At 45.4% G+C, this 21,821-nt stretch overlaps 1 protein-coding gene across 1 annotated transcript in view; it reads right to left on the bottom strand.

Moving 5' to 3' along the window:
- The window catches only part of epha8 (eph receptor A8), a 101,531-nt gene that overhangs the window by 14,117 nt on the left and 65,593 nt on the right, over positions 1–21,821 (bottom strand). Inside the window, exons 7-11 of the mRNA XM_070902052.1 lie at positions 11,395–11,550; positions 10,759–11,184; positions 6,884–7,008; positions 3,526–3,688; positions 1,747–1,879 (exon numbers count right to left, since the gene is read on the bottom strand). Of these exons, the coding sequence (XP_070758153.1) occupies positions 1,747–1,879; positions 3,526–3,688; positions 6,884–7,008; positions 10,759–11,184; positions 11,395–11,550 (1,003 nt within the window). The remainder of the gene's footprint in view (positions 1–1,746; positions 1,880–3,525; positions 3,689–6,883; positions 7,009–10,758; positions 11,185–11,394; positions 11,551–21,821) is intronic.

The raw sequence follows: 21,821 nt of genomic DNA, 5'->3' as shown, positions 1-21,821 counted from the left end.
TTGGTTAGATGCCTGAAATAAGGTCCGTGGTTAACACAAGCTTAATAGATTTACACACGTTTTGTCCTACGACATAAAATATGTCAGTCAATACCCCCCCACTCATGAATTTTGAAGCTTTTATGTGTCTTAAAATAGGCGGTTGCTAACAAGCGGCTAAATGAGACTACAGAGGTTGTCGCGGACATTAACGTCTTCACGCCGAACACGGAAAGTCATCTACTCACTAGTCCGCCTTTACAGCCTTGTTGTGTTTATACTCTGTATCTATCTGTCTGTATATCTATATCTATCTATATTCTCTTCAAAGTGAAGCTTAGCGGTGGTGACGTTGAAGTGATGCGACCGTGGTGGAGTTCCTTTATAGCCTAACGTTAGCTTTTTTACTTCCGGCGATTCGAAAAGTGGTCTTCATTAGTGAAGATTATCTTGTCGAACAAAACGTGTGAGTATCATAAACTTTTGTTTCGCCACAGAGTTTATTTTCTGCAATAATCCAAAATCCCGTGGAACAATCCCAGTGGCTTTTTGTGGGGGGAACCAGGGCGACGCTAACTGCGCGATGAGCAACGGGTTTGCCTACAAAAATACGTCATCCCTGCAACACTCGAGTTAGCATTATTGATTGGCATTGTGGTCCTGTGTGCTCTCAAAACATTCCCTGTGCTAGCGTCAGCCTGTATGGGCAGTGTTGGGGAAGCTACTTTGAAACTGCAGCTTCTGAAGCTACAAGCTACTACTAGCTACCACAAGCTAACCTTTGTGTTGAAAGTAACAAGCTACTGAAAAGAGAGCTGAAGACACTGAAGCTATTTCCCATTACATTGCTACATATAGCAGAAGTGCTGCTAAAAGCAAACATGTCAAATCTTGGCAAACTGTGGTGAGACGGAGACAGAAAGGGCAAACGTCTCCATGCTAGCGTGCTAGCATACACTATCTTAGCTGTGAAAGCTGAGCACTAGCATTAAGCAAAGTGCTAAAAGTCATTTAGTCAATATAGCAGAATCATTTGAAGTGATCGATCAGGCACGGTACTTTTCCTTTATGATTCAGGTTCCCTTTCTGTGGTTCTCTTGGTTTGTGGTAGTAGCATTAAATAAACTGCACTTCGCAGTCATGACAACAATTACGTGCCTGGATAACTTCTTTAAAAAATGTATTTTTTTCTCCTCAAACAGAATGGAATAAAAAAAAAAAAAGTGAATATGCATTGAAGTATGAATTCATTAAGTTCAATGAAATTAATTATTCGATGCAGTACTACAGACATGTAAGTTGAAGACATCAAAAGAGCAGGGGAGGGGGGGGGTGATTGGAAATGTTTGCTACTGGACATGAATCAACATAATTAAATCCACTATGAGGTGGAAATTAGCTAAAATAAGACAGCGAGAAGACAGGGAGGGTTGAGGAGATGAGAGAAGCTAAAGTATTAGCTTTCAAAAACTCCTCTCTGCTCCTCGTCCTCAGTACTGATAGGAAAGCATGCAGATTATTTGTGCGCACCGACATTTTGAACATTTCAACACGACAAGGGGGACTAAAGGTATTTTAGCTTCTCAAACACAGGCTCAAAGGAGATCCTTCCTTCATTTTCTGGAGAAGATTTCTAGGCTTTTCTCGTAGGAGAGCTTCACTCAGACTACAACCTCACGTTCAATTTGCATGCAGCCAGTTTTGATCACAAGCAACATTACACAAAGAGAGGCACGGTAGAGTAGTGTAAGAAAGTGTTCCACACACAGCAGCGATGGGTAGTGTGGTAAAGTGTAGCCTTGCCGTTTCCTGCAGATGATGATGGCCAGGAAGGTGACCAGGCTGGACACCAGGGCCATGCAGATCCAGATGATGGTCATGGTGTTGTAGCGCAGAGGGGCTGGAGACACACACGAGCACACTGTGTTAGCTGAGGAGAAGGTGCCGCCACGACGGCACACGCACAGAAGGCGGGTGGAGCGTTCGTGGTCAAACAAGATAAACAAGAAGCTGGAGCTTCATTAAAGAGCTTTGCCGTTTTTCTAATTACCTCCTGTTTGCATTTTGAACGTTTGTCTGTGGCATTACAGGAAGGAAATGTTCAGCTAATGGTGTCATCTGTTTTGACAAATTGAGTGTTGTCCCAGACCTATAAGTGATTAATGCCTTTTCCTTTAAGTATCCTGTCATTAATACCTACAAGGACATGTAAAATGCACGACGTCATACGCACGTCAAGACTGACAACGTGACGTAAGAACCGCGGATCATGTCATTTTAAAATGACTGACTATGTAATAACCTGCCTTTAATGTAATAAGACTGTTAACCTCATGCATTTTGTGTGGAGTACCAAGACTAAGAGCCACACCGGCAGCTCTGTGAGCCTGCACTGAGGTACGGCGGTGCTTTGAGCTAACAGGCTGATATTTAGCGAGTATAATGCTTCCCATGGTCACCATCTTAGTTTAGTGTATTAGCACGCAAATATGTGTTTAATTAGCACAAAATATTAAGTGCAAATGAGGCTTGGTGAGAATGCCATTTGCAGGTGTTTGTTTTCTGGTGTCAGAAACCAGTCCAAGTATTTAAATTTGACCTGACGATGGCGCTAGATGAAAAGTCAGTGGATCACCGGAGACCATGTGGGAGACCTGTGCAATATCTAATATTTAAGAGATGTTTTCGTTCTGGACCAAAGTGGTGGACAGACAAGACCCTGCCTAGAGCCACGCCGCTCGCATGGCTCATTTCAGTCTGATTATCAGGTTGAAGCAGGTCGGTTAAGTCTCACTCAACTCTGAGAATTGACGTCGTTCCCAGTCGGGGGAACAGACACGCCAAAAAAGTTTCATAAAGTTCAGGACTTATTGATTACTCAGCACGCGGGCTGGTGGGACGTGTGCAGTCCCATCAAGAGGAGGCGAGTCAACGTCCAGCGAGCAGCAGGATGACGGGGGACTATTAGTCAGTGAAACAGCACTGGGACTCCAACTGGGCAGGAGGTTGAGCTTTGCAGACCTAGAGTCCTCTCTGCACGGTATCTGCCAAATCTCCTAATAGGAAAGAAAAATGTTCTAATAAAAGGTGCTTTTCAGTAATTCCTAACTTTCAGCGCTGTACGTGTCTCAGGTGGACAGACTCATGAGGACTTCCACCCCACCCTGGGACTGTGTACAGCCGTTTGAAGCCGGGACAGGCTGCAGTTTTGCTGACAGGGGTGACCCTCTAACAAAGCGCAGATCAATGGAACAGAGGGATGGACCGAGGCAGTTATCTGCCTCGCTGACACCCAGGCCTCTTTAGCCCTGGACCATGCTGTGCTGTGTCTGGCCTGGCTTTGAGACTCTCTCTCTCTGTGTGTGCCAAATCTTTTAACACAACAAACAGTTTTCTTACTGGACTTTTCCCACTGTATTAAACGGTATACAACTGCTGAAGGGTTCCCGTGGCTCGGGGCAGGCAGGAAGTTTTTCAGCAGTGATTCAGCGATACAGTACGCCCTCGTCCTGTTTCTCCGACCGCCACACACACACACACACACACCTGCTTTCCCAGTCTGGATCTCCACATTCTGGCTGAAGCGTCCGCAGCCTGCTGACGTTCTGGCTCGGACCTGGAAGATGTACTTGGTGCCCGGTTTCAGCCCTGACACTCGGGCGCTGGTATTTTTAGACTTCAGAGTGGAGTAACTCTGCTCTTCATTGTCCTGCGAGAGAAACAGCCACATTCAAAGATAAGGTTTGGGGACACTGACATGCTGGTCAGCTTATGAGCTCCATATTAACAAGTTATAAATAGCAGTTCATGAGGAAGCGTGTAATGTAGACTATAGATCCCAAAACGTGAAACCCGCGATATTGTTTTGGCCACTTGAGGGCAGCGGAAACGAGTTAGTGAACGCAGCATTGACATATCATCACCTTTTCAGTTGATATGGAGAATTTGTCAGCAAACAGTCCAATATTCTCTCTCTCTCTCTGTTAGCTCTGGTTTTGGGCCTCAACCAAGTCCTGAGGGGGAAATATCTGGCTCTTTAGCTGCTAAATGCTCCAGGAAAGCTGCAGATGGACACGCAAACAATGAGCCAAAACTGAAGCTGCAGATTCAGCTGATAATTCCCTGGAGGTTTGTCACGTCCACATTGTCCATGTGTTTTTGCGTTGTCCATTAAATGCCTTGTCATTTTAATGTAAATAAATGTCCCTTATAGACGCTTTGAGGCGAGAAACCACGTGTTAATGCGCTGCATCGTAGTGTTTAGCGTTGGTGTGGGAAGATGATATTGCTGTTTGCACTGAGCCAACAATTTCATATCTCTGGCTGCATTAGGACATCTCGGTAATGTCGCAGATCAATGAGCAGGACTGCTTTATGGCAATATTGGATTTTTTTTTTTTTTTTTGTGATGAAGTAGCTTAATTCGCCAGCAGGGCTTAAAGCTGAGTTCTGCCTCCTTGATTGTATTCCAGGCTTGCAAAACTCACTCTTTTGGCATGAGACACCCACCCCCCCCCCTTTCAGGCTCTGTCTCATGCTCTTACGCCACCCGAAACAGATGTCAGGCCAAACAAGAGGAAGCCACAGAGCGACTCATCAATAGCTGAGTGTTACGCCTACACGTTTCGCAGAAACCTCAATACTGATGTTACACATGTGGCACAGCATTGTCTAACTCACGACGACAGGATCGGACAGCAGTTCATGTTCCGTGCTTATATAACGTAATATTTGTTTTATTTCTCAATATTATGCAGTGCTAATCGCAGTGGTGGCAGTGCTACTTGCACGAGGATCTCCATGAACTGAGCTCAACCTCACTCAATTATTAGAACAAGTTACTGCCGTTGTAGTCTCAGCACACAACACGTCTATTCAATGCATGGATGGGGATTTCCATTGTTTCTTGAACCATGAATTCAACTCAAACAAACCAACAAAAAAACGTGTTTTTCTGCATTTGACAGCATGTCTGGGATGATATCATTTCCCTCTAGTGAAGTACGACCATGTAGATAGTTATGCTTCAGGTGTGTATCCTAGTTATCTGTCCCCCTCCTCACAAATCCCCTGATGTAACCCCTTGTTCGTCGGGTATTTGATTTTCCCAGAACATCCAAAGCCAGACATCTCCATCTCGTTATTTGATCCATAAACACTCGTCTTCACTTCAATCTGCTGTGGCCCATTAGCTCAATAAAAAAAGTCCCTGTGCGTCTTGAAAAATGGTATTCCATTTTTGTTTGAAATAAAACCACGGGACAATTTAACTCTGCTGCAAGTTCTGATTTTGCTCTGTTTGGAGGTGACGGCAGTAGCTTCCTCAACGCAAGTTAACTACAGTTTGAGTGTGGAGCAAATGACCAACGGGGGGGGGGGGGGTATTTTGCACTCAACTAGCAAGTTAGTTCGCCAAGTTCTGGTGTGTTCCAGCAGCAACAGACAGAGCATTCTTCCTCACCTTCAACGTGCTTGTCATCTTCACGCAGTTCAAACTCACCGCCGCTTATTAACAATGCAATCGGTCGAAAATGCTTTTTCAGTATCTTGAAACAAAGCGGAGAGGTGGGGCAGATCATGCTGGCTCCCAAATCATCATCCATGAACACAACCTTGTCTGCCAGTCAAATGTAATTGGCAGGCAAGTAGACATCTTTTGATCTGCCTCTATCATGACAGGCACTCTGAGGAGTGTTTGCCTCACTTTACAGATAATCGCTTCAGTCATGACGCGCCATTTGTTCACATGTAAATCCTCGAGTTTGTTGCAAAGTTTTGCTTTTTATGTACACAGTCATTAAAAAAAAAGAAAGTGGATTGCTTTGAAGGAACATGTGCCTTTTTTCTTTCTTTCTTTTTCTTTATAAAGTTCATCATTGTCATCGCCACCATCCCTACTTTCATCTGCATGCTGCAAGCACCTTTGCCGGCTTAACGCGGAGATACTTTATGAGTGTGGAGGTAAAGTGAGTTCAACAATAATAGGAGGTGCAAGGTGCATCCAAACAGCAGAATAAGTGAATCATTCATGTGTCCTTAGAAAGGAGAAGAGCCTAATTATGAAGAAGTGCTGGGTGCAGAAATAAGAGCCTTTTTTTTTCTTTGTGTCTTCATTATCATCCTCAGCTAGTGTGCTGCTGCTGCGGCAGCGGCCGCCACCCTCGCTGTGACTCATTGTTGTTTAGTACAGTAGCACAGAAACCTTAAGAAAGCACATTGCTGACTTGTCCACTTGAAATCCCCCACAGGCGTCCCACCCCCCCCCCCCCGAGCGAGGCCAGATTAAGACACCAGCGCAAGAGACGAGCTAATCCTTCAGCCCTCCCCACACCATCCTGCTTGTTTGGCTATGAGACTGCCTGTCCCCAGGCTGCTCCCTCTGCAATTAGCTGATTTCTATCATCACACACACACACACACACACACATACATGTACACTTTCACACACTTTCACACACACACACACACTTGCAGCAATTAGCTCGTTGCGAGGCTTACGCGCCTGCCAGCAGCTTGCTGTCACTGTCACTTTTGCTAAGTTGGAATCTACACCGTCTCATCCTCCTTCTTGCTCTCCCTCTCTCGACCCCCATTTCCTTTCAATTAGCCGAGCTGCCAGCAGGATCTTTTTCTTGGATTAAGTTATCCAGAGTCTATCCAAACGCCACTCCTCTGCATTCACAATATCTTGACTCAGCTTAGTCGCAGTCCTTTGAAGACAATGAGCTTATGTTCTCCAGGTATAGCGGATATTTCCTCCTCTCATAAGCCGCCTGGATAGTTTGTTAGCTGCTTTTGGAAAATAAACAATATGTTGACACAACCCTAAAACAAGTGACTGCAGTGTTTTGTGCTACTGAAGCACAGTTCTTAAGCGGCACAGGTGCAGCACTGCGTTGAGTACCTTCTCGTAGTATTTGATGTCGTACTCCAGGATTACTCCGTTGGGCTGGTCGGGTTCGTGCCACAGCAGGGTCACGCTGTTCTGGCTGGTGTTCTCCTGGCGGATCGCTAACACTTCGGAGGGGGCTGCGCAAGAAACAGGAGAGATTACTGCTTTGTCAGTTCAAGATGTCAACATGAGAACACATGAAGTGAAAGGCAAGCGCTGGAAACTGAGCGGGCGCCTGGCTAAGGACACATTCGTCTTTCAAGGATCTCTTGAAAAGGGTGGAAAAGGAGACATTTCAACCTGAAGAGCTGTAAATAATAAATGGTGCTGAGTGCATAATCCATATACAAGTGAAATTAAAAAAGGTAGCATGTCACCCTTTATTGCGCACAAAAAGGCAAAAAAAAAAAAGAGAGCGTGCTTTGACTCCCACAACATCAAAACCTTCTCATTTCAAAGCAAGCCCTCATTTGCCTTAGTTCCTCAATGACCGCCACAGATAACAAGGTAATGAGATTACCCTGCAGTGAAGTCCGGTTCATACAGGAACTGCTGCGTTTTCATGAAAGGCCGGATGATGAAATGATTTATTGTACAGTAAGGTGGCCTTGACTGCCACATCACTTAGCGCTGACTTTAGAAACCTTTGCTCCATTCGGATCATTCTGATTCAGATGAGACTGCCGTGTGGTTTCAGTCCTCAAAACTGTTTTTTTTTCTGATCTCTAGCCTCAATAAGCAGGACAGCATTGTCTGTCAGTCCCTTCCAGGGCTGTTACAAATGACCGGCAGCCGCTATGGTTAATGTTTGGTTATGTTGAGGCATAGAAACATGGCAAAGGTGAAGGAAAGGTTGTGGTTATGACCCAGCAGTCTCCAAGTCTCTGTAGACCCAACAATCCACCCTGATCTCGTCCTTAAGGCTTCTTGCGACACTGTAACAACGCCGCGCTACTCCAACTCCAAACTAGCAGCCTACACGCTGAAAAAGTTTTGACAAAGATTTGGGTCTTCGGTGGTTTCATGTGGTGGGTCCAGTGAGACTAAAATATAGGAAGGCTTCACCTCCAGGACACCGATGATCAAGTTACGTTCGTCTTATTTAACAGTAAAAAGTTGTAAAATCATGTAGTCTACGTACGTCGTTTACTACTTTATGTGCCGTTTTCTTTAGCGGGGATTTAACCATTTCAATGCCAGGGCTCGCCCCCCTCCCCAGACACTATTTTGCAAGGGCACCGTCGCTGCATCCTGGGCTCAGCGCTGCCCAAGACGATTGTGATTAGTTTAAAGAAAGACAAACAAGCCAGAGCATTTTTTTTCTCCCCCTTATCCCAGAACGACGATGGGTTGAGGCAGACCTGTCTCCAGAGTGTGGAGACAGGTCCGGCAATGTGAGCCTGCACTACTTTTGACTTTGCCTTTTGAGACACAAGTCATCGTGTCGTACTTTGCACAGCTACAAGAGGTCCTTGACCGGTAAACATATTAATTTTTTTGAGGACAGTCTCTTCGGTGATGTTCCTTGCAGGCGTTGGAGTCCTAGTCTGAACATTAACTAGACTACAGCAGTGTGAAAGCACCTGCAAATACAGTGAAATCACAATTGAAAAGAGGAACTAATTGGCACAAAAGTGACAGAAGCAAGCAAACAAAGAGCTCAGCACTTTTGTACATTACGGTCACAGCGGGGGTTCCCCAGGCAAAAAGTAGGGGACCTTTTTAAAGTCAGAGAAATTTGTGATTCCACACGTCTGTAAAGATAAAAACGTTGCCCGGGGCTAAACCGGATATTTCAATCCAATATTTACAGAGGCTGCACCAGCCACTGTGGCGGCTCGGGCGGTGGATTTTGCGTACGTTCCAACGAAGAAGGAGGTCAGAGAAATGTTTTGGATTTTTTAGCTTTTGCTATGTGACCAAATCATGGAGCTCACAGAACTCTATGTGAGTCAATCACTATGGGCAGGGCTGCCTTACACAGACCACATTGGGAGTCACTGACCAAAAGTCCACACAAATTCCCCCTTTAACACCAAAACCCCCGAATCCACCACCCAAATTACCCAAATATTAATTGAATGGCTGTGTTCACACTATTCTGGTGTATTCAAACTGCTGGGATACTTTTCTACATCACGAGGACTGACGAGGACTGGCTACAGGAGGGACAGACGCAAGCTGCTCGAGAAAACTACTAACTTAACTTACTTGACTTAGTAAGTGTCAATCAATGACAGGGTTTGTGCTAGTGATTACTGAAACACTGATCACGATGCAGATCAAGTTGGGATCATCTGTAGCGTTTACACAGTCAGTATGGAGCGCCGAAGAGTCAGAGTTGGACACAAGTACCGTTTGCTGACAGTGGCAGCTACTCCAACTAGTCCTTATGGAAACAAAGTGCGTGCGCCCCTATCCTGCTTTTCATTATCAGCACAAAATGTCGTTGAGACAGCACATTTCCTCCAAAGATTGTTATTTAGGCTTTTTTTTTTTACTAAATTTGACAGTAAGAGGAGGAGAGGAAGACGTGTGATGGAGGGCCAAAGCTGGATTCAAACTCAAAATGATGATGTCAGCCGCCAACATGCCCAAGGGCAAAGTCTAAAGATTCGTTCTGAAGCCATTCTCTTCTTTTGGATAATTTAGAGTGAGTGATTCAAGGTATTGGATTTAACCCAGGACACCGCAGTTACATGGTATGGACTTCAGCCATTGAGCCATTCTGGCTCCCCCCCCCCTGTCCCCGAACCTTAAGTTGCTCCTGATGGATGCCAGCACCTTTGCATGGTCGCCGTCGGTGCCTGAATGGGTGAGCGAGGCCTGAACTGTAAAGCGCTTTGGGAACCGTTATACCATCCTGTACTAGTCAACCTTTGTCCCGTCTTTAGGCATGGCACAGGAACCACCGACCTGTAACCTGGAGCTTCCCGTAACCTGAACTTTTAAGAACCTGCAGGGCTTCGGTACAAGCTCCTGCCTTGCATTTATGTTTTGCAGACTGGAACGTTTCGGATGCATGTCTTTTGAAAAGTCGACACCGCTTCAGATATACATCACACCAGGATGCTGTCATTCTTTTGTGCCGTTTAGTAGGCGAACGCAGTTGTGGGACACACACGGATGGAATGTGTCCCTGATGATGATTCACCCACGCGCGGGACGCACAGCAATCATTTCGGAGGTTTCTTATATTCAAAGGGAAAATTAAATGCAGCAATGCAGCGTCTGGGCCTGCGCAAAAACAGCTCACTACTGAGAACATTATATGAGTTTGACACTAGTTCCGTGACTTCTTTGAAAACAGCTGCCTGCTGCGGCCGGAAACAACACTATGAGAGGGTTGTGGACCAGATAAACAATAAGCTATAAAGCTCCGTAAAAGCTGAGGGGAGCTGCAGAGTCAGGTGATCTGGATCTCTGGAGGTTCATCGCCACGAGGGACCCTTTTCACATTGTCACATCATCATTTGATACTCTGTTATATCGATTATAGCCACTTTAAACTAGTAGTGTACTCCCCAACACTGTGCAAACAGTTTACATTTCTACATGGACAGCAAACACACATGTGATCTTATTTAGAATCATATAGCATCAGAATATAGCCTGTATATGAAAGCATGCGTCCTTGCAGGGCTTAGCTAAACGTGTCCTGCTTTATTGACACCGTGTTGCCTCTGCAAACAAATTTCCACCCCCCTTAGAGTAACTGGAACTTGGATTTGGTATCACTTTGAAATGTATTTCCAGGAACGGTGGAAGCAAAAGCAGAACCCAGGACAGTGGATAGGTTACGGGTTGTTATAGTGGAACTGGCCTGTACGTGCCATGCACCGATGCCTTCATATCGAGGAAGTGTATGTCATTGTTCTGAACCCTACCTGCCTGGTTCGTTGTGATGTTAACCAAGGCATAGGGTGACGGCTCATTGCTCAGGTGCGTCACTGCATTCATGGCCAGGATGCGGAAGGAGTAGTTGGTGTGAGCCACCAGGTTGAGCACCGTCACCCAGGGCTCCGTCAGCCCGGTCTGGCGCGGAACAAATCGAACTGCTGCAGTGCCCGAACGCTCCACCATCCCTCCTCCTCCTGCACCGATACTCGCTCCTCCGGCTGCCTTCCCTCCCCCAGGACCTCCCGGGTAGGATGCACAGTCCTCGCAGGGCCCTCCTTCCCCCGAGCATTTCTGACACAACACGCTGTACTGCAGGTCGCTGCGACCTCCGGTATCCAGAGGGCGATCCCATTCTAAATTCACAGACGTCCCGTTGACCGAGGAGATGACGCTCACTGGAGCAGATGGCGGGCCTGGAGAAGAGAAAGACGGCAGTTAGAGTTCATTCACAGGTTTGATCGCTGTCGGAAAAAAGTAAATTGGTTTTTCTGAGGCACAGATAAGTTCGGCACATCGTTCCGTAGTTGCAGGGGTGCGCGGGTTCGTGCATATGCCTTGGAGGACTTGGAGGCGTCCTTGCCTGTGGGATTAGGTGGTCTTGTGTGCCATGTGTTTGTGCTTACGGGAACATGGAGCTGCTGGCGGGTCGTCTGCCGCTCGATAGTAGTTGGAGTCGCAGGGGCAGGAGAGGGCAGCTCTGGTCTCTGAGTGGCTGTGTTGAGGACATTTACCACACAGGCCATCTCCCGCCACCGGCTTATAGAAACCCACCTCACAGGCTGCAGAGAGAGAGAGAGAGAATAAATAGAGTAAATAGAGAGCTTGCAGGGAAGGGCTCTGCACTCCCATAATCACTCAGACCATGATAAAATTGAGAGAGTGCAGCCAGAAAGGCATGAATCACACTCCTATAGCAAGCTGTGCATATCAACTTTTTCAAAACTGTGTCATCTCCTCCAAAGCATTCATTTTAGGACATAACCCACCCCTCGCACCCCTCCTCCAAATCTATGTATAATTACAGGCCTCGTAACCGTAGAGACCGTGGAGCAGGGGAGATGAAAGTCATACTTCTTTCGGCTCAGATTTGGGCTGAAAAGGCTCTGCACTGTTGATACTCCCAGGGAGACCCTCAGAATCCAGACCGTGTTTCAACCTTGTTCAGCTCCTCTGATACATATTCACTTTTAACTCTGCGCTGATTAATAATGGAGCGGGGCTCTGATAAATATATTCTCTTTCCAAGCGGGTAATAGGCTTCTGCTATGGTAAATGGGGCAGGGGTAAACCTCGCATACACTCAGAGAGCAGCAGCAGACAGCGGCGTGCTCGCGTTGGCTCGTCCTCGCGGGGTAATTTGCGCCTCGCCCCGGAATGCTGAGTGTTAGTTTACCGGTGCAGTGTTTTTCTAACCTTTCCTTGTTTAAGTTTGCAGGAGACCATTTTAGGCGCTTAAACTTCAAAGGTGCTGAAAGAACCATGAAATTGGATAACCAACATGAGTGAAATTATAACAGAGCGAATAGTTGAAATGCATTCTGGATTACACTTTCAGACGCATTCAGAGAGGAATAAAAACCTTCCCATGCTTGTGCCCGGAAAGTACACGTGCAAATGTTTTGCCATGGCTGTGCAGGAACACACACACACACACACACAACCTGGATACGCAATTCAACCATGTGATTAGATTTTATGACACCCTGCATAATGGTGTTTCATTTGATAGGCGGAATTTTCTCACAGCCATTTTATTTTCTGCTAATTTTTCATTGGAGTCACGCTGTTATTACCCTCATGAACCACTTGATATTTTTTCCAGGCAATTTTTTTTGTTGTTGCTTTTATTGGATAGCAGCAGCTTGAAGGGAGACAGGAAATGCGGGACAGCAAGGGTCATTTAAACCATAAAGTGTGTTATCAGTGACAGATCTGCCTCTTTTTCCTTTTTTTTGTTTTGTTTTTTCCTGTTGAATCTGTGTGTATTTGCGTCACAGGCAGCCACCGTGGGGAGTTACGTGAAGGTGTGTGTGTGTGTGTGTGGGGCAGGGAGGGTTGGGGGGGGTTTGTAACATGTGAGGGTCAGTAAACTTATTGTCTTTTTCTATTTTATTTAGTTTATTTTGATTGATTGATTGATTTCTATCCATTTATTTATTCATAGTTTTGCACTTTATTTTTGTACACTTCCATATTACTTTTGTTATTAATGTTATTTACTTTTGTTACTTGTATTTTTGTACAAATCTGTGATATTATTTTTTTTTTTCTTCCCTTCCCACCTGCAAACACTGCCGGCTGTGTTTATTGAAGTGCTGGCAGAGGAAACAGTGCATGCTTTGCCTCCAAAATTAAAATAAATAAAGCAAACAGGAATTTCTTTCCATGTTTCAGTAGACCTCTTTTTATTAGATGCTGTTGGGGGGGGGGGCAGAGAATAATCTAGTCTTCTGTGCAAACTGAAGTCAAATTCAAACATTAGGTAAGTGCCAGATGTGACACTGAAATATAACTATGACTCTGACATTGTGAGCACTTTCACCACCTTCACTGTTTTTACATGGACAGGTTCAACATAGAACAGTGGTCCAGGGCGCCTGGATGCCTCTGAGCGTGATCCTGAATTATTTAAGAATATCAAAAATGTTTCGGCACCTTTTTTTGTTTTGCAACTCTCCAGACTTCCTGTGGTCCAAACATCCCCCTTCCTGTGGTCCTGTGGTCCAAACATCACAGCTTTTCTTTGGGGGGGGGGGGGGGGGGGGGGTGTGACACAACTAGAAGCCTTCACATGCTTACGAATATCAAATCGCACCAATGGGCTGAGGTGCATGGGAACACACACCTGAAAGGAAAATTCTGTTCAACCACAGTGTTCAACTACTCTGCAAACCCCCGTTGAACATGAAATGTTGCCAGATTTAAATGGCTGTAGGTAGAAATTAGCTTGGGTGGGTTGACAAAACTTCGTCCTGATTTGTCATAGTGCGCACATTTATTGATATTATTTTCTGGCTAATAATTACGCTTTTGAACCAACCTGGCAACACTGCCCAAGTACTGAAACGGAGCGCAGGAGCTCGATAGACAGACAGACAGACAGAACACATCACTTAGTTTGGTTTCTTAGCCTGCTGGCTTTTCGTGGTTGTAAATAGTGTGTGTGTGTGTGTGTGTGTGTGTGTGTGTGTGTGTGTCAAACTTCGAAAAACACAACTGGCAGTAAATGGCACCAAAAAACGCGGCTCTCAGCATAGTTTCTTTTTTTATTATGTGACAGAGTGGCTTTCCAAGATGCAGGTAGCCCCACCTGGTGGAAAGGTCACGCCACTGCAGCGGAGGCAGCGGTTTACAGTAATCAACATCTGAGTTAGCCGTGTGCACGTATGAGCACAGGATCCGACATCACAACGAGTTGAAGCCAGTGATGGTTCAAACTGCGGACATATTCAGTTCAAGAGCATCAAAATGAACATGTCGTCTTCTTACGCAACAGTCCCTCATTAGCAAGATTTCATAATTCAACCTCCATCGCTTCATGGCTCACCGTTTCATGTGCTGCGACCTCTTACGGCTGCTGCTTTCATTAAGCGCGACATAGAAACATGTAGACGTGGACACAGATGGAGAGAGACGCTGGGCTCCTTGTTAACTTTGCCGCTCGCCGTCTGTCAGGAGAACCTTGCATGGTCAGCGTTGCAAAAGAGCAACATTAGCTTTCTGTGATGAAAGGAGGACAATTGAAGGGTGAAATGCAGCAAAACTCCAGCTGAAAAATGGCTCTAATAGAGAAGGGTACATAGATGGAGAGTGTGACACTCTGGACGAGAGAAGAGAAAGATCTCTGGACTCTGGAGCTGGAGCAGGGCGAGCCAGTGGACACCACAGGATTCACCAGCTCAGAGTCCTTCCACTGTTTACCAAGGAATCCCGCGCTGAGACCGAATGTCTGGATTCTTTCTTTACAGACATCGAGTTGACGTGCCTACAAACCTAGAGGGACCTGCGGTGTTTGCAGTGCACGTTCCAGCTGAGACAGTTTTACAAGTCCATGGGACCTGCCAAAAAGTCGACTGTTGGTTTTCATTTAGACGTAAACCGCCAGCGATGGGCGGCTTTGCAACCGTTTCCCCACCAGCTGGTTGACACAGTTCAGTTCTTTTTTCGCTAACTAGCAGATATCGTAACCAGGAGGCTGAAGCGACTGTTGTCCCCCACGCGGCTGTTCAGAATTGCAGTCTTTGAGGCTTGCGCGTGATGTGGACGCGCTTATTGCTCATAAAAGTGTGTATTATCCTGTGAACACCACATACACAGGGAGCACCTCGACCGTGAGACCGCGACACTTTTCGCACGGACAGTTAGCGACTAACTGACCCCCGTGAACGAGACGTCACGCTTTAATCTAGACGGTATTTACCTGTTAAATTTCTCACCTGATCTCGCTTTAGCCCAATCAGATCACTCAGACCATCAAGCATGTGTCTCATGAATGTGCCAAGAAGTAAAAACTAAATCAGGTGAAGGTGCATTTGGTCACTATGGTGCTGAACCTGAGAGCTGCTGCAACTGCATCTTCTTCTGCATCTTAAAAGCAAGTCTGAAAACATTGCTTTTCTCTCAGGCTTTTGGTAGTTAGTGTGTGTGTGTGTGTGTGTGTGTGTGTGTGTAGCATAGACTGTATATAAAGATGGCCGACACGTCTCCACTTTCGACCCGACCCGAATCGCGAGCACACCACAGTCAATCACAGCTGTCAATCAATGACGTCTCACCCCGTTTTTATAGCATCAAATAACTCATTAAAACCAAATGTATCAGAAAACACTTGAACAAACATCAGCGTGATAAGAACTTTTGTTTTAGTTTGGCCCACGTCCCATCTGCTAACATGGAGGGGGCGGGGCCCCTCCTATGACTTATACTGGGGGGGGGGGGCCATCTTTATATACAGTTCACGGTGTGTAGGTGCATGGGTGCGTGTGTGTGTGTGTGTGTGTGTGTGTGTGTGTGTTGTATGGGTGGGGAGGCCTGAGTTATCTCCCTATTTGCATTTTCCATAAATAGATTGTGTAACTCTCAAGTAACTCTTAACAAGGGAGAAGGAGTTTTCTCATGACTTCACTGAAATGCTTTGAGTAAAACCCGACTGTGGAAAAATATGATGTGATTTGATGTCGATGATTTTTACTTACGTCTTAAAATGTGTCTGGAGGGCATCTTAAAGAAGGCCTATTTTATAATGCCAGATTCTATTCAGTATTTAGATATCTACAGTGCCATAAGCCAAAGCTTTACTATCTTGCAATTAGCAGCGTAGTGTAAAATGAGTTTAAAGGCCTTAATCTATAAGCGCCATTAAGTACCAGGAGTCTTTCATTGATTCGCACTACGGGGACTGCAGCTGTAGCATTTAAAACTGTGAATATTATAACTGAGAATTAACTTCCCCTCTCAAAATGTGCAACACACACTACAGGAACACACACACACATACACACACAGACACACACACCTGCACAAGTGCTGATGGTGTAAAACACAGAGCAGATGCTCAGATATGCACACACACACACACACACACACACACACACACACACACACACACTACAGTTTGTGCATCACTATAGACAAACAAACAGACTGGGGGCGATAGTGCTCTTCTTTTTCACTGCCCCCCCCCCCCCCCCCCCCCCCCCCGACAAACACACAGGAGCCAGAAAGTATTTCTATTTGCAATATTTATCCCAGACTGTTTTCTCTTCCTCCTTTTTATCCCGTTAATCCCTCCGTCCCTTGATGTTTATTTTTTATTTTTTGGTGAAGCCCCTGAGTTGAAAAGCAGGTCACGATAAACATCGGAATAGTTCTTTCATCAAGGAGAGAGGCGGCGAGCGCTTTGAAGTCTCTGACAGATTCACCAGGAGTTCTACACACACACACACACACACACACACACACACACACACAGGCAAAGGTTATGATAATGCGAAACACACACACACACACACAAACATACGCACGGGGGTGTCTGGTGCGGCAACAGTGACCACGCGCAACATGAATTCATCGACACACAGGTGAATATGCAAAGGCAGAGAGGAGGCTGTCCGTGTCGAGACCAGCTGTGATAACCTTTCGCTTCACTTCTGATGTGCTGCTCGTCTGGTTCTCTGGGCAGAGAGACAAAAAGAAATCGACATAAATAAATGGGGGTAATTTACAATCACAACATCTTCCAAAAGATGAGTAAGAGGACCAACAACTGCAAGAAGCAGAGTGACCAAAACTTCTCCCCTGATACTCCGATTGCGTTTGATAAAATGAACTTGAAATGTCTGCACATGCATTTAACGTCACATCGTAATGAATTACTCCGGGTTCATGGAGCTTCCAAAAAACGCTTAAAAAAGGCTAAGAGAATCCAGTGATCCAGTGCTTTTGGAGGGACTAAAGGTCGGGATAGCTCAGCCTCTCTCTGCGTTCTCCTTTTTGTTTTACTCTTGTTTAGCCCTGCGAGTTCCCCGCAAAACTAAATAGCCGGAGTACCCCTTCAAAGAAGAGCTGTGATGCAGGTTGTGAAGCTGAATTAGCCAACATGGCAAAGCGGACAACCGGGGCCCAAAAAGCCCATCACTGTGTGTTCAGGAGTTGTACGTAATTTGATTCATTGCTGATTTGATTTTTGAAATGTCACCCCAAAAGAGTTGCCATTGCATCACCACCTCATCTCTCGCAGAGAGGGGCCCTTTGTCAAAACCAGTTTTAGGACTTTGTTGACGCACCATGAGCACAATATCAACTAAAGAGTTGTGTTTAAATCAGGCGGCCTGGGAATCGAGCTCGGGAAGTAACTCGGCTATCGTCGGTGGGGATTTGAATGCGGATAAATAAAAAAGAAAAGCTCAGAAAAAGCTGATCTCCAGGGTTTCCGAGACTTATGAAAAGCTACATCGCCAATGAATTCTGCAACTCTTTTGCAACCAAAGCGCGCGATTGGTCAACAGTGCTCTGACTGCAAAACGGAAACCGGCTTCCGATACCAAAGTCTTGTCCCTTTTGCCTACAGATATCTGTTTATAGAGATTAAGCCTTAAACTAACCGACACACAAAACCTCGACAGGCTGTGTTATTTTTGTAAGTAACTCGGGTTTGGGGTATACAGTGAAGCGGTGAGTAGCAGATAGAAAATAGAAAACAACTTGCAGCATGTATAAAAAATATAAACAGCGGAATTTGGGAAATGGGAAAGATGTCCCAGTCATTTGACAGTAGGTATTGATGTTCAACAACGATGGTTGAGACACATTCGATTCCAGACGATTTGAGACTTGCTCGCTTTTCCTTGTCCGGCAAAGTCACCGCATCTCTGTGTCACTGGCTTGAAGATAGCGGCGTTCTTAGGAACTGCAGGCCAAAACGTTTTAACAGAAGTTTGAATTCTCTTGAACAGCATGAAAGAGATCAACACAGTAAACGACTCAACAGCAGGACCACCTGTAGCAAAAACACATTTCCAGCAGAACTTTCCAGACAAAACGTGACGAAATATGAAATGAGACACGTACTTCTTAAACTGCCTACAGAATCTGTAAGTTGGCGAATGTGTGTGTGTGTCTTTGCATGTGTGTGTGTGTGTGTGTGCTCATGTGTGGCTGTTTGCGTGTTGCCCCATGTGTCAGCACCTGTCAATGCTGTGCACTCGCTACAGGAGAATTTGCATTACAATGAATCTTAATAGCCGTGCGGCATTGTGTGCTGACCTTGATTTATTCCCTGTATAAGTGGGTAAATAAATACATTTGAGGAAAAAAAAAAGGGGGGGGGGGGGGGGGGCTGGAGAAAGCACATCATCGTCCCGCACGTGAGGAGACTGAGGGAGGGCTGGTGAAAGCTCACATTTGGCTCTGAGCCGGCTCTCTGCTTCAAGGATACATTTAGACAATAAGCACATTTCTCCATTAAAAACAACAATAAGGGCTGAAAGAACACCACAGCAGCCGCGCACTCTGATCAACAAACTCTTGGTAACTCTTTGTTTCCTTAGTTTTCTTACGTTTCTTTGGCTTTGTTAGCGCAGCTGTCTGTTTGGGGCGCACACATCAGGTTCACTTTCGCTGTCAATTTTGCTGTGTTAGTTTTATTGACTCAAGTTATTGCTCGCGAAGTTAATTCAGTTTCCTTTCCTGGGGTTTGCTGCTGGAGTTGTCCGGCTGGCCAAACAAAAAGGAGTCCCCGCTGACCTGAGACCTGCGTAAATGGCGTTGATTGCAAATTGGACTGGCACCATGTTCCTCCCACGCCACGGGGGGGTGGGGAGGCAGCGCTCTCTAGTTTGATTTCCATCATTGTTACTTTGACTATGGGGATAGTTGATACGTTGGTTTCATTACTTTTCGTTAGTTAATATTAGGTGGCGCTTTACCTGGCATGTTTCGTGGTTATGGTGGTTTGTCTAATGGTTATGTCTCTGTCTGTCCCCCTTTGTGTCCAAACGGCCTGATCAGTCCCCCAAAACAGTAAAAGACAGTAAGTGGTGGATCAATTCTGTTAAGCTAGTGCCAAACTGAAGGCTTACTGGCTGAAATGCATGAGCGCCTTGTGACAGTCGTATGCTTTTGACACCATTTGTAATTTCTTAATGGCCTCCCAGTGGGGGTTGCGTTTCTCAGCGAGTCAGTTTTGACATGTTCTAACATTGTTTTCTATATACGCTTTGTTGTTGAGGTGTTTCGGCGATGCTGGTTCCGGTAGTCACTTGTCAGCAGAGCTGCAGTGAAGACCACGTTAAGTCTAGTCGGAGTCCAAGTCCAAGCAGTTTCGAGATCAAGTGGGTCCCAAATGTCCATTCAAGAGACTGCAGTCTTACTTACTGATGGTTGAGGGTTGGCTGTGTTATATGTGTATATATATATATATCTATATATATATACACAATGTAAATTCTGAGTGCAATGAGAAAAAACAATCATATTAGAAATGTACGGTAATAGTATTAAGTATCAGAACTAAACTGGTTTATGTTATTGTGATTTGATTTTAATGTGGCACGGAAAACCCTTGTGTTTTAACACGTGTTCATTTAGTCCATCCATTTTAATTATGGCACAGTAACTGAATACATATAACAGTTTGTATTGTATTTCTTCGTTTGATTTGTTCAGACATTTTAAATCTTTCAGACTAAAACACGTGGTTAGTGTTGGGGGCAGAGTGTGGTTACAGTTCATAAAACAGCATCCTTACTTCCTGCATTGGCACACTGACTGCCGGCATTGAATCCTAAATCCTGAGGTGGAGAGTCGTCCAGATGGACATAAATCCTCGAGATACTGGCCTGAAATGATCGTGCAGGACAGCCCATTTAATATTTAAAGCATTTTTGGCCTCTGCGTGTGGAACTGACAGTAAAGCAGCCTCTCAAGTCTGCTACGAGAGCAGCCAGCAATACTGGGCAGGAAAGGCAACAAAAAAAAAAGACCAGACCAAGTACGACATAATACAAATATGTCTCATATATGGGGCTGAGGGGCTGCAGAAAGGGCCAGGAGGAGATACATAAGGACTTTTTTCAACTGTGAGTCCCAGAATAAAAATACAGAGCTGAAATGAGCAGAATATGGGACCTTTAAAGAAAGTTGCAGTTTTTAGAACCGGAAATATAAAGACTCTTTCATGAAGTGGACACAGAATAAAACCACCATTGTGCTGCATCAGTCAGTAACAGGGAGCAGACATGCCTCGAGAACATTCTCCAGTCCTGATGTCCTAGACCCTGCGTGGCATCGACCTTGTAAGGGAGTGAGCGTACTCCAAAATCCAGTGACAAAGTTAGCCGAAGGCTCCTTAGCTGCCCCCCCCCCCCCCTCCCCCGGGGAGAACATGAAGACACTAACGAGCCGCTGAAGCTATCTGAGTGATGGACGAGCGGGATCAGCCGCGGAAATGGGACACTCGCCGTCCACATCGTCCCTCCCTCTTACGTCGTCCAGATACTAACAGCTGGATTGTCGCTCTGCCTCAACCCCACTGTGCACTTTAAACGAAGGCGCGCCCTTCCAATTGGAGGTAGGCCTGATTCACTCAGCGTTGTGTCCAGGTGCGTGGAGATTGATGACCTTGGGGATAGAATGGATGGGGCTGGTTAAGGATCCTTTCAGGGGTGGGGTGGGGTGGGGGGGCTTGTTTGTGTTGGGGTCAGAGGACAACACAGGAAGTCACTGCAGTCATTACTAGGAAAAAAAAAACATTTAGAGAAAGGCATTCTGGGAGCATTCAGGACAAAGCCATGGTCAAACATCCACAATACTACTGCTGAACTGTATTATTATTATTATGGTATTCTATACTGTATATTTACTTTAACACTTCTGATAGAGAGAACTAATTGAACTAAATGTGCATCCATGGCTGCATGAATGATCAACGACAAGACTAGATAGAAATGGGACTAGAAAATGAGAAAAGAGGTTAAAGATAGATATAGGATTGTTTTTATAATTACGAAACATCAGAAATATGTCAGCAGCGTCTGTGGGGACATTTATTAGACTGTAAAGTTGATATTCTAAAGAGTACGGTCTGTGAAAAGCGCCCTGAGATAACTTCTGTTATGATTTAGCGCTTTATTAAATGAAGTTTTATTGAATTAAAGCGGAAACAAGACCAAACAGCCACCGTAGGCCACCTGCCACCAAAGCCCCGACTGAAATTGAAAAAAAAAAGAAGTCACCTGGAGAAAAACAGCAAGTTTTAAACTGTTCAAGTGAAAAAAAGAAGAATTTGTTTATCCCACCGGGCGCCTGGGTTTTCCCCATGGCAACATGATCGCAGCACATCACACAATTAGCTGACCTTACTGGGGAAACCTGTGTGAACCGAGAGGAAAACTGTTGGCCTTTGCAGCATTTCTAAAAAAATTTCAAAAAAGTTCAAATTCAAAGTTGAATTAATATTGTTATTACTGAGCTATTTTAGCCCCCTAGCCTCTGAGCGGGCACGCCTGAGTGGGTGTTTGGTCGACAGCTGAACGGGCAGGGCCACAGATCT

This window comes from Enoplosus armatus, chromosome 3 (genome assembly GCF_043641665.1).
Source record: "Enoplosus armatus isolate fEnoArm2 chromosome 3, fEnoArm2.hap1, whole genome shotgun sequence".
NCBI classification, from domain to species: domain Eukaryota; kingdom Metazoa; phylum Chordata; class Actinopteri; order Centrarchiformes; family Enoplosidae; genus Enoplosus; species Enoplosus armatus.
Note: the sequence above shows the minus strand (reverse complement) of the source record. Positions and strands in the feature narration are given on the sequence as shown.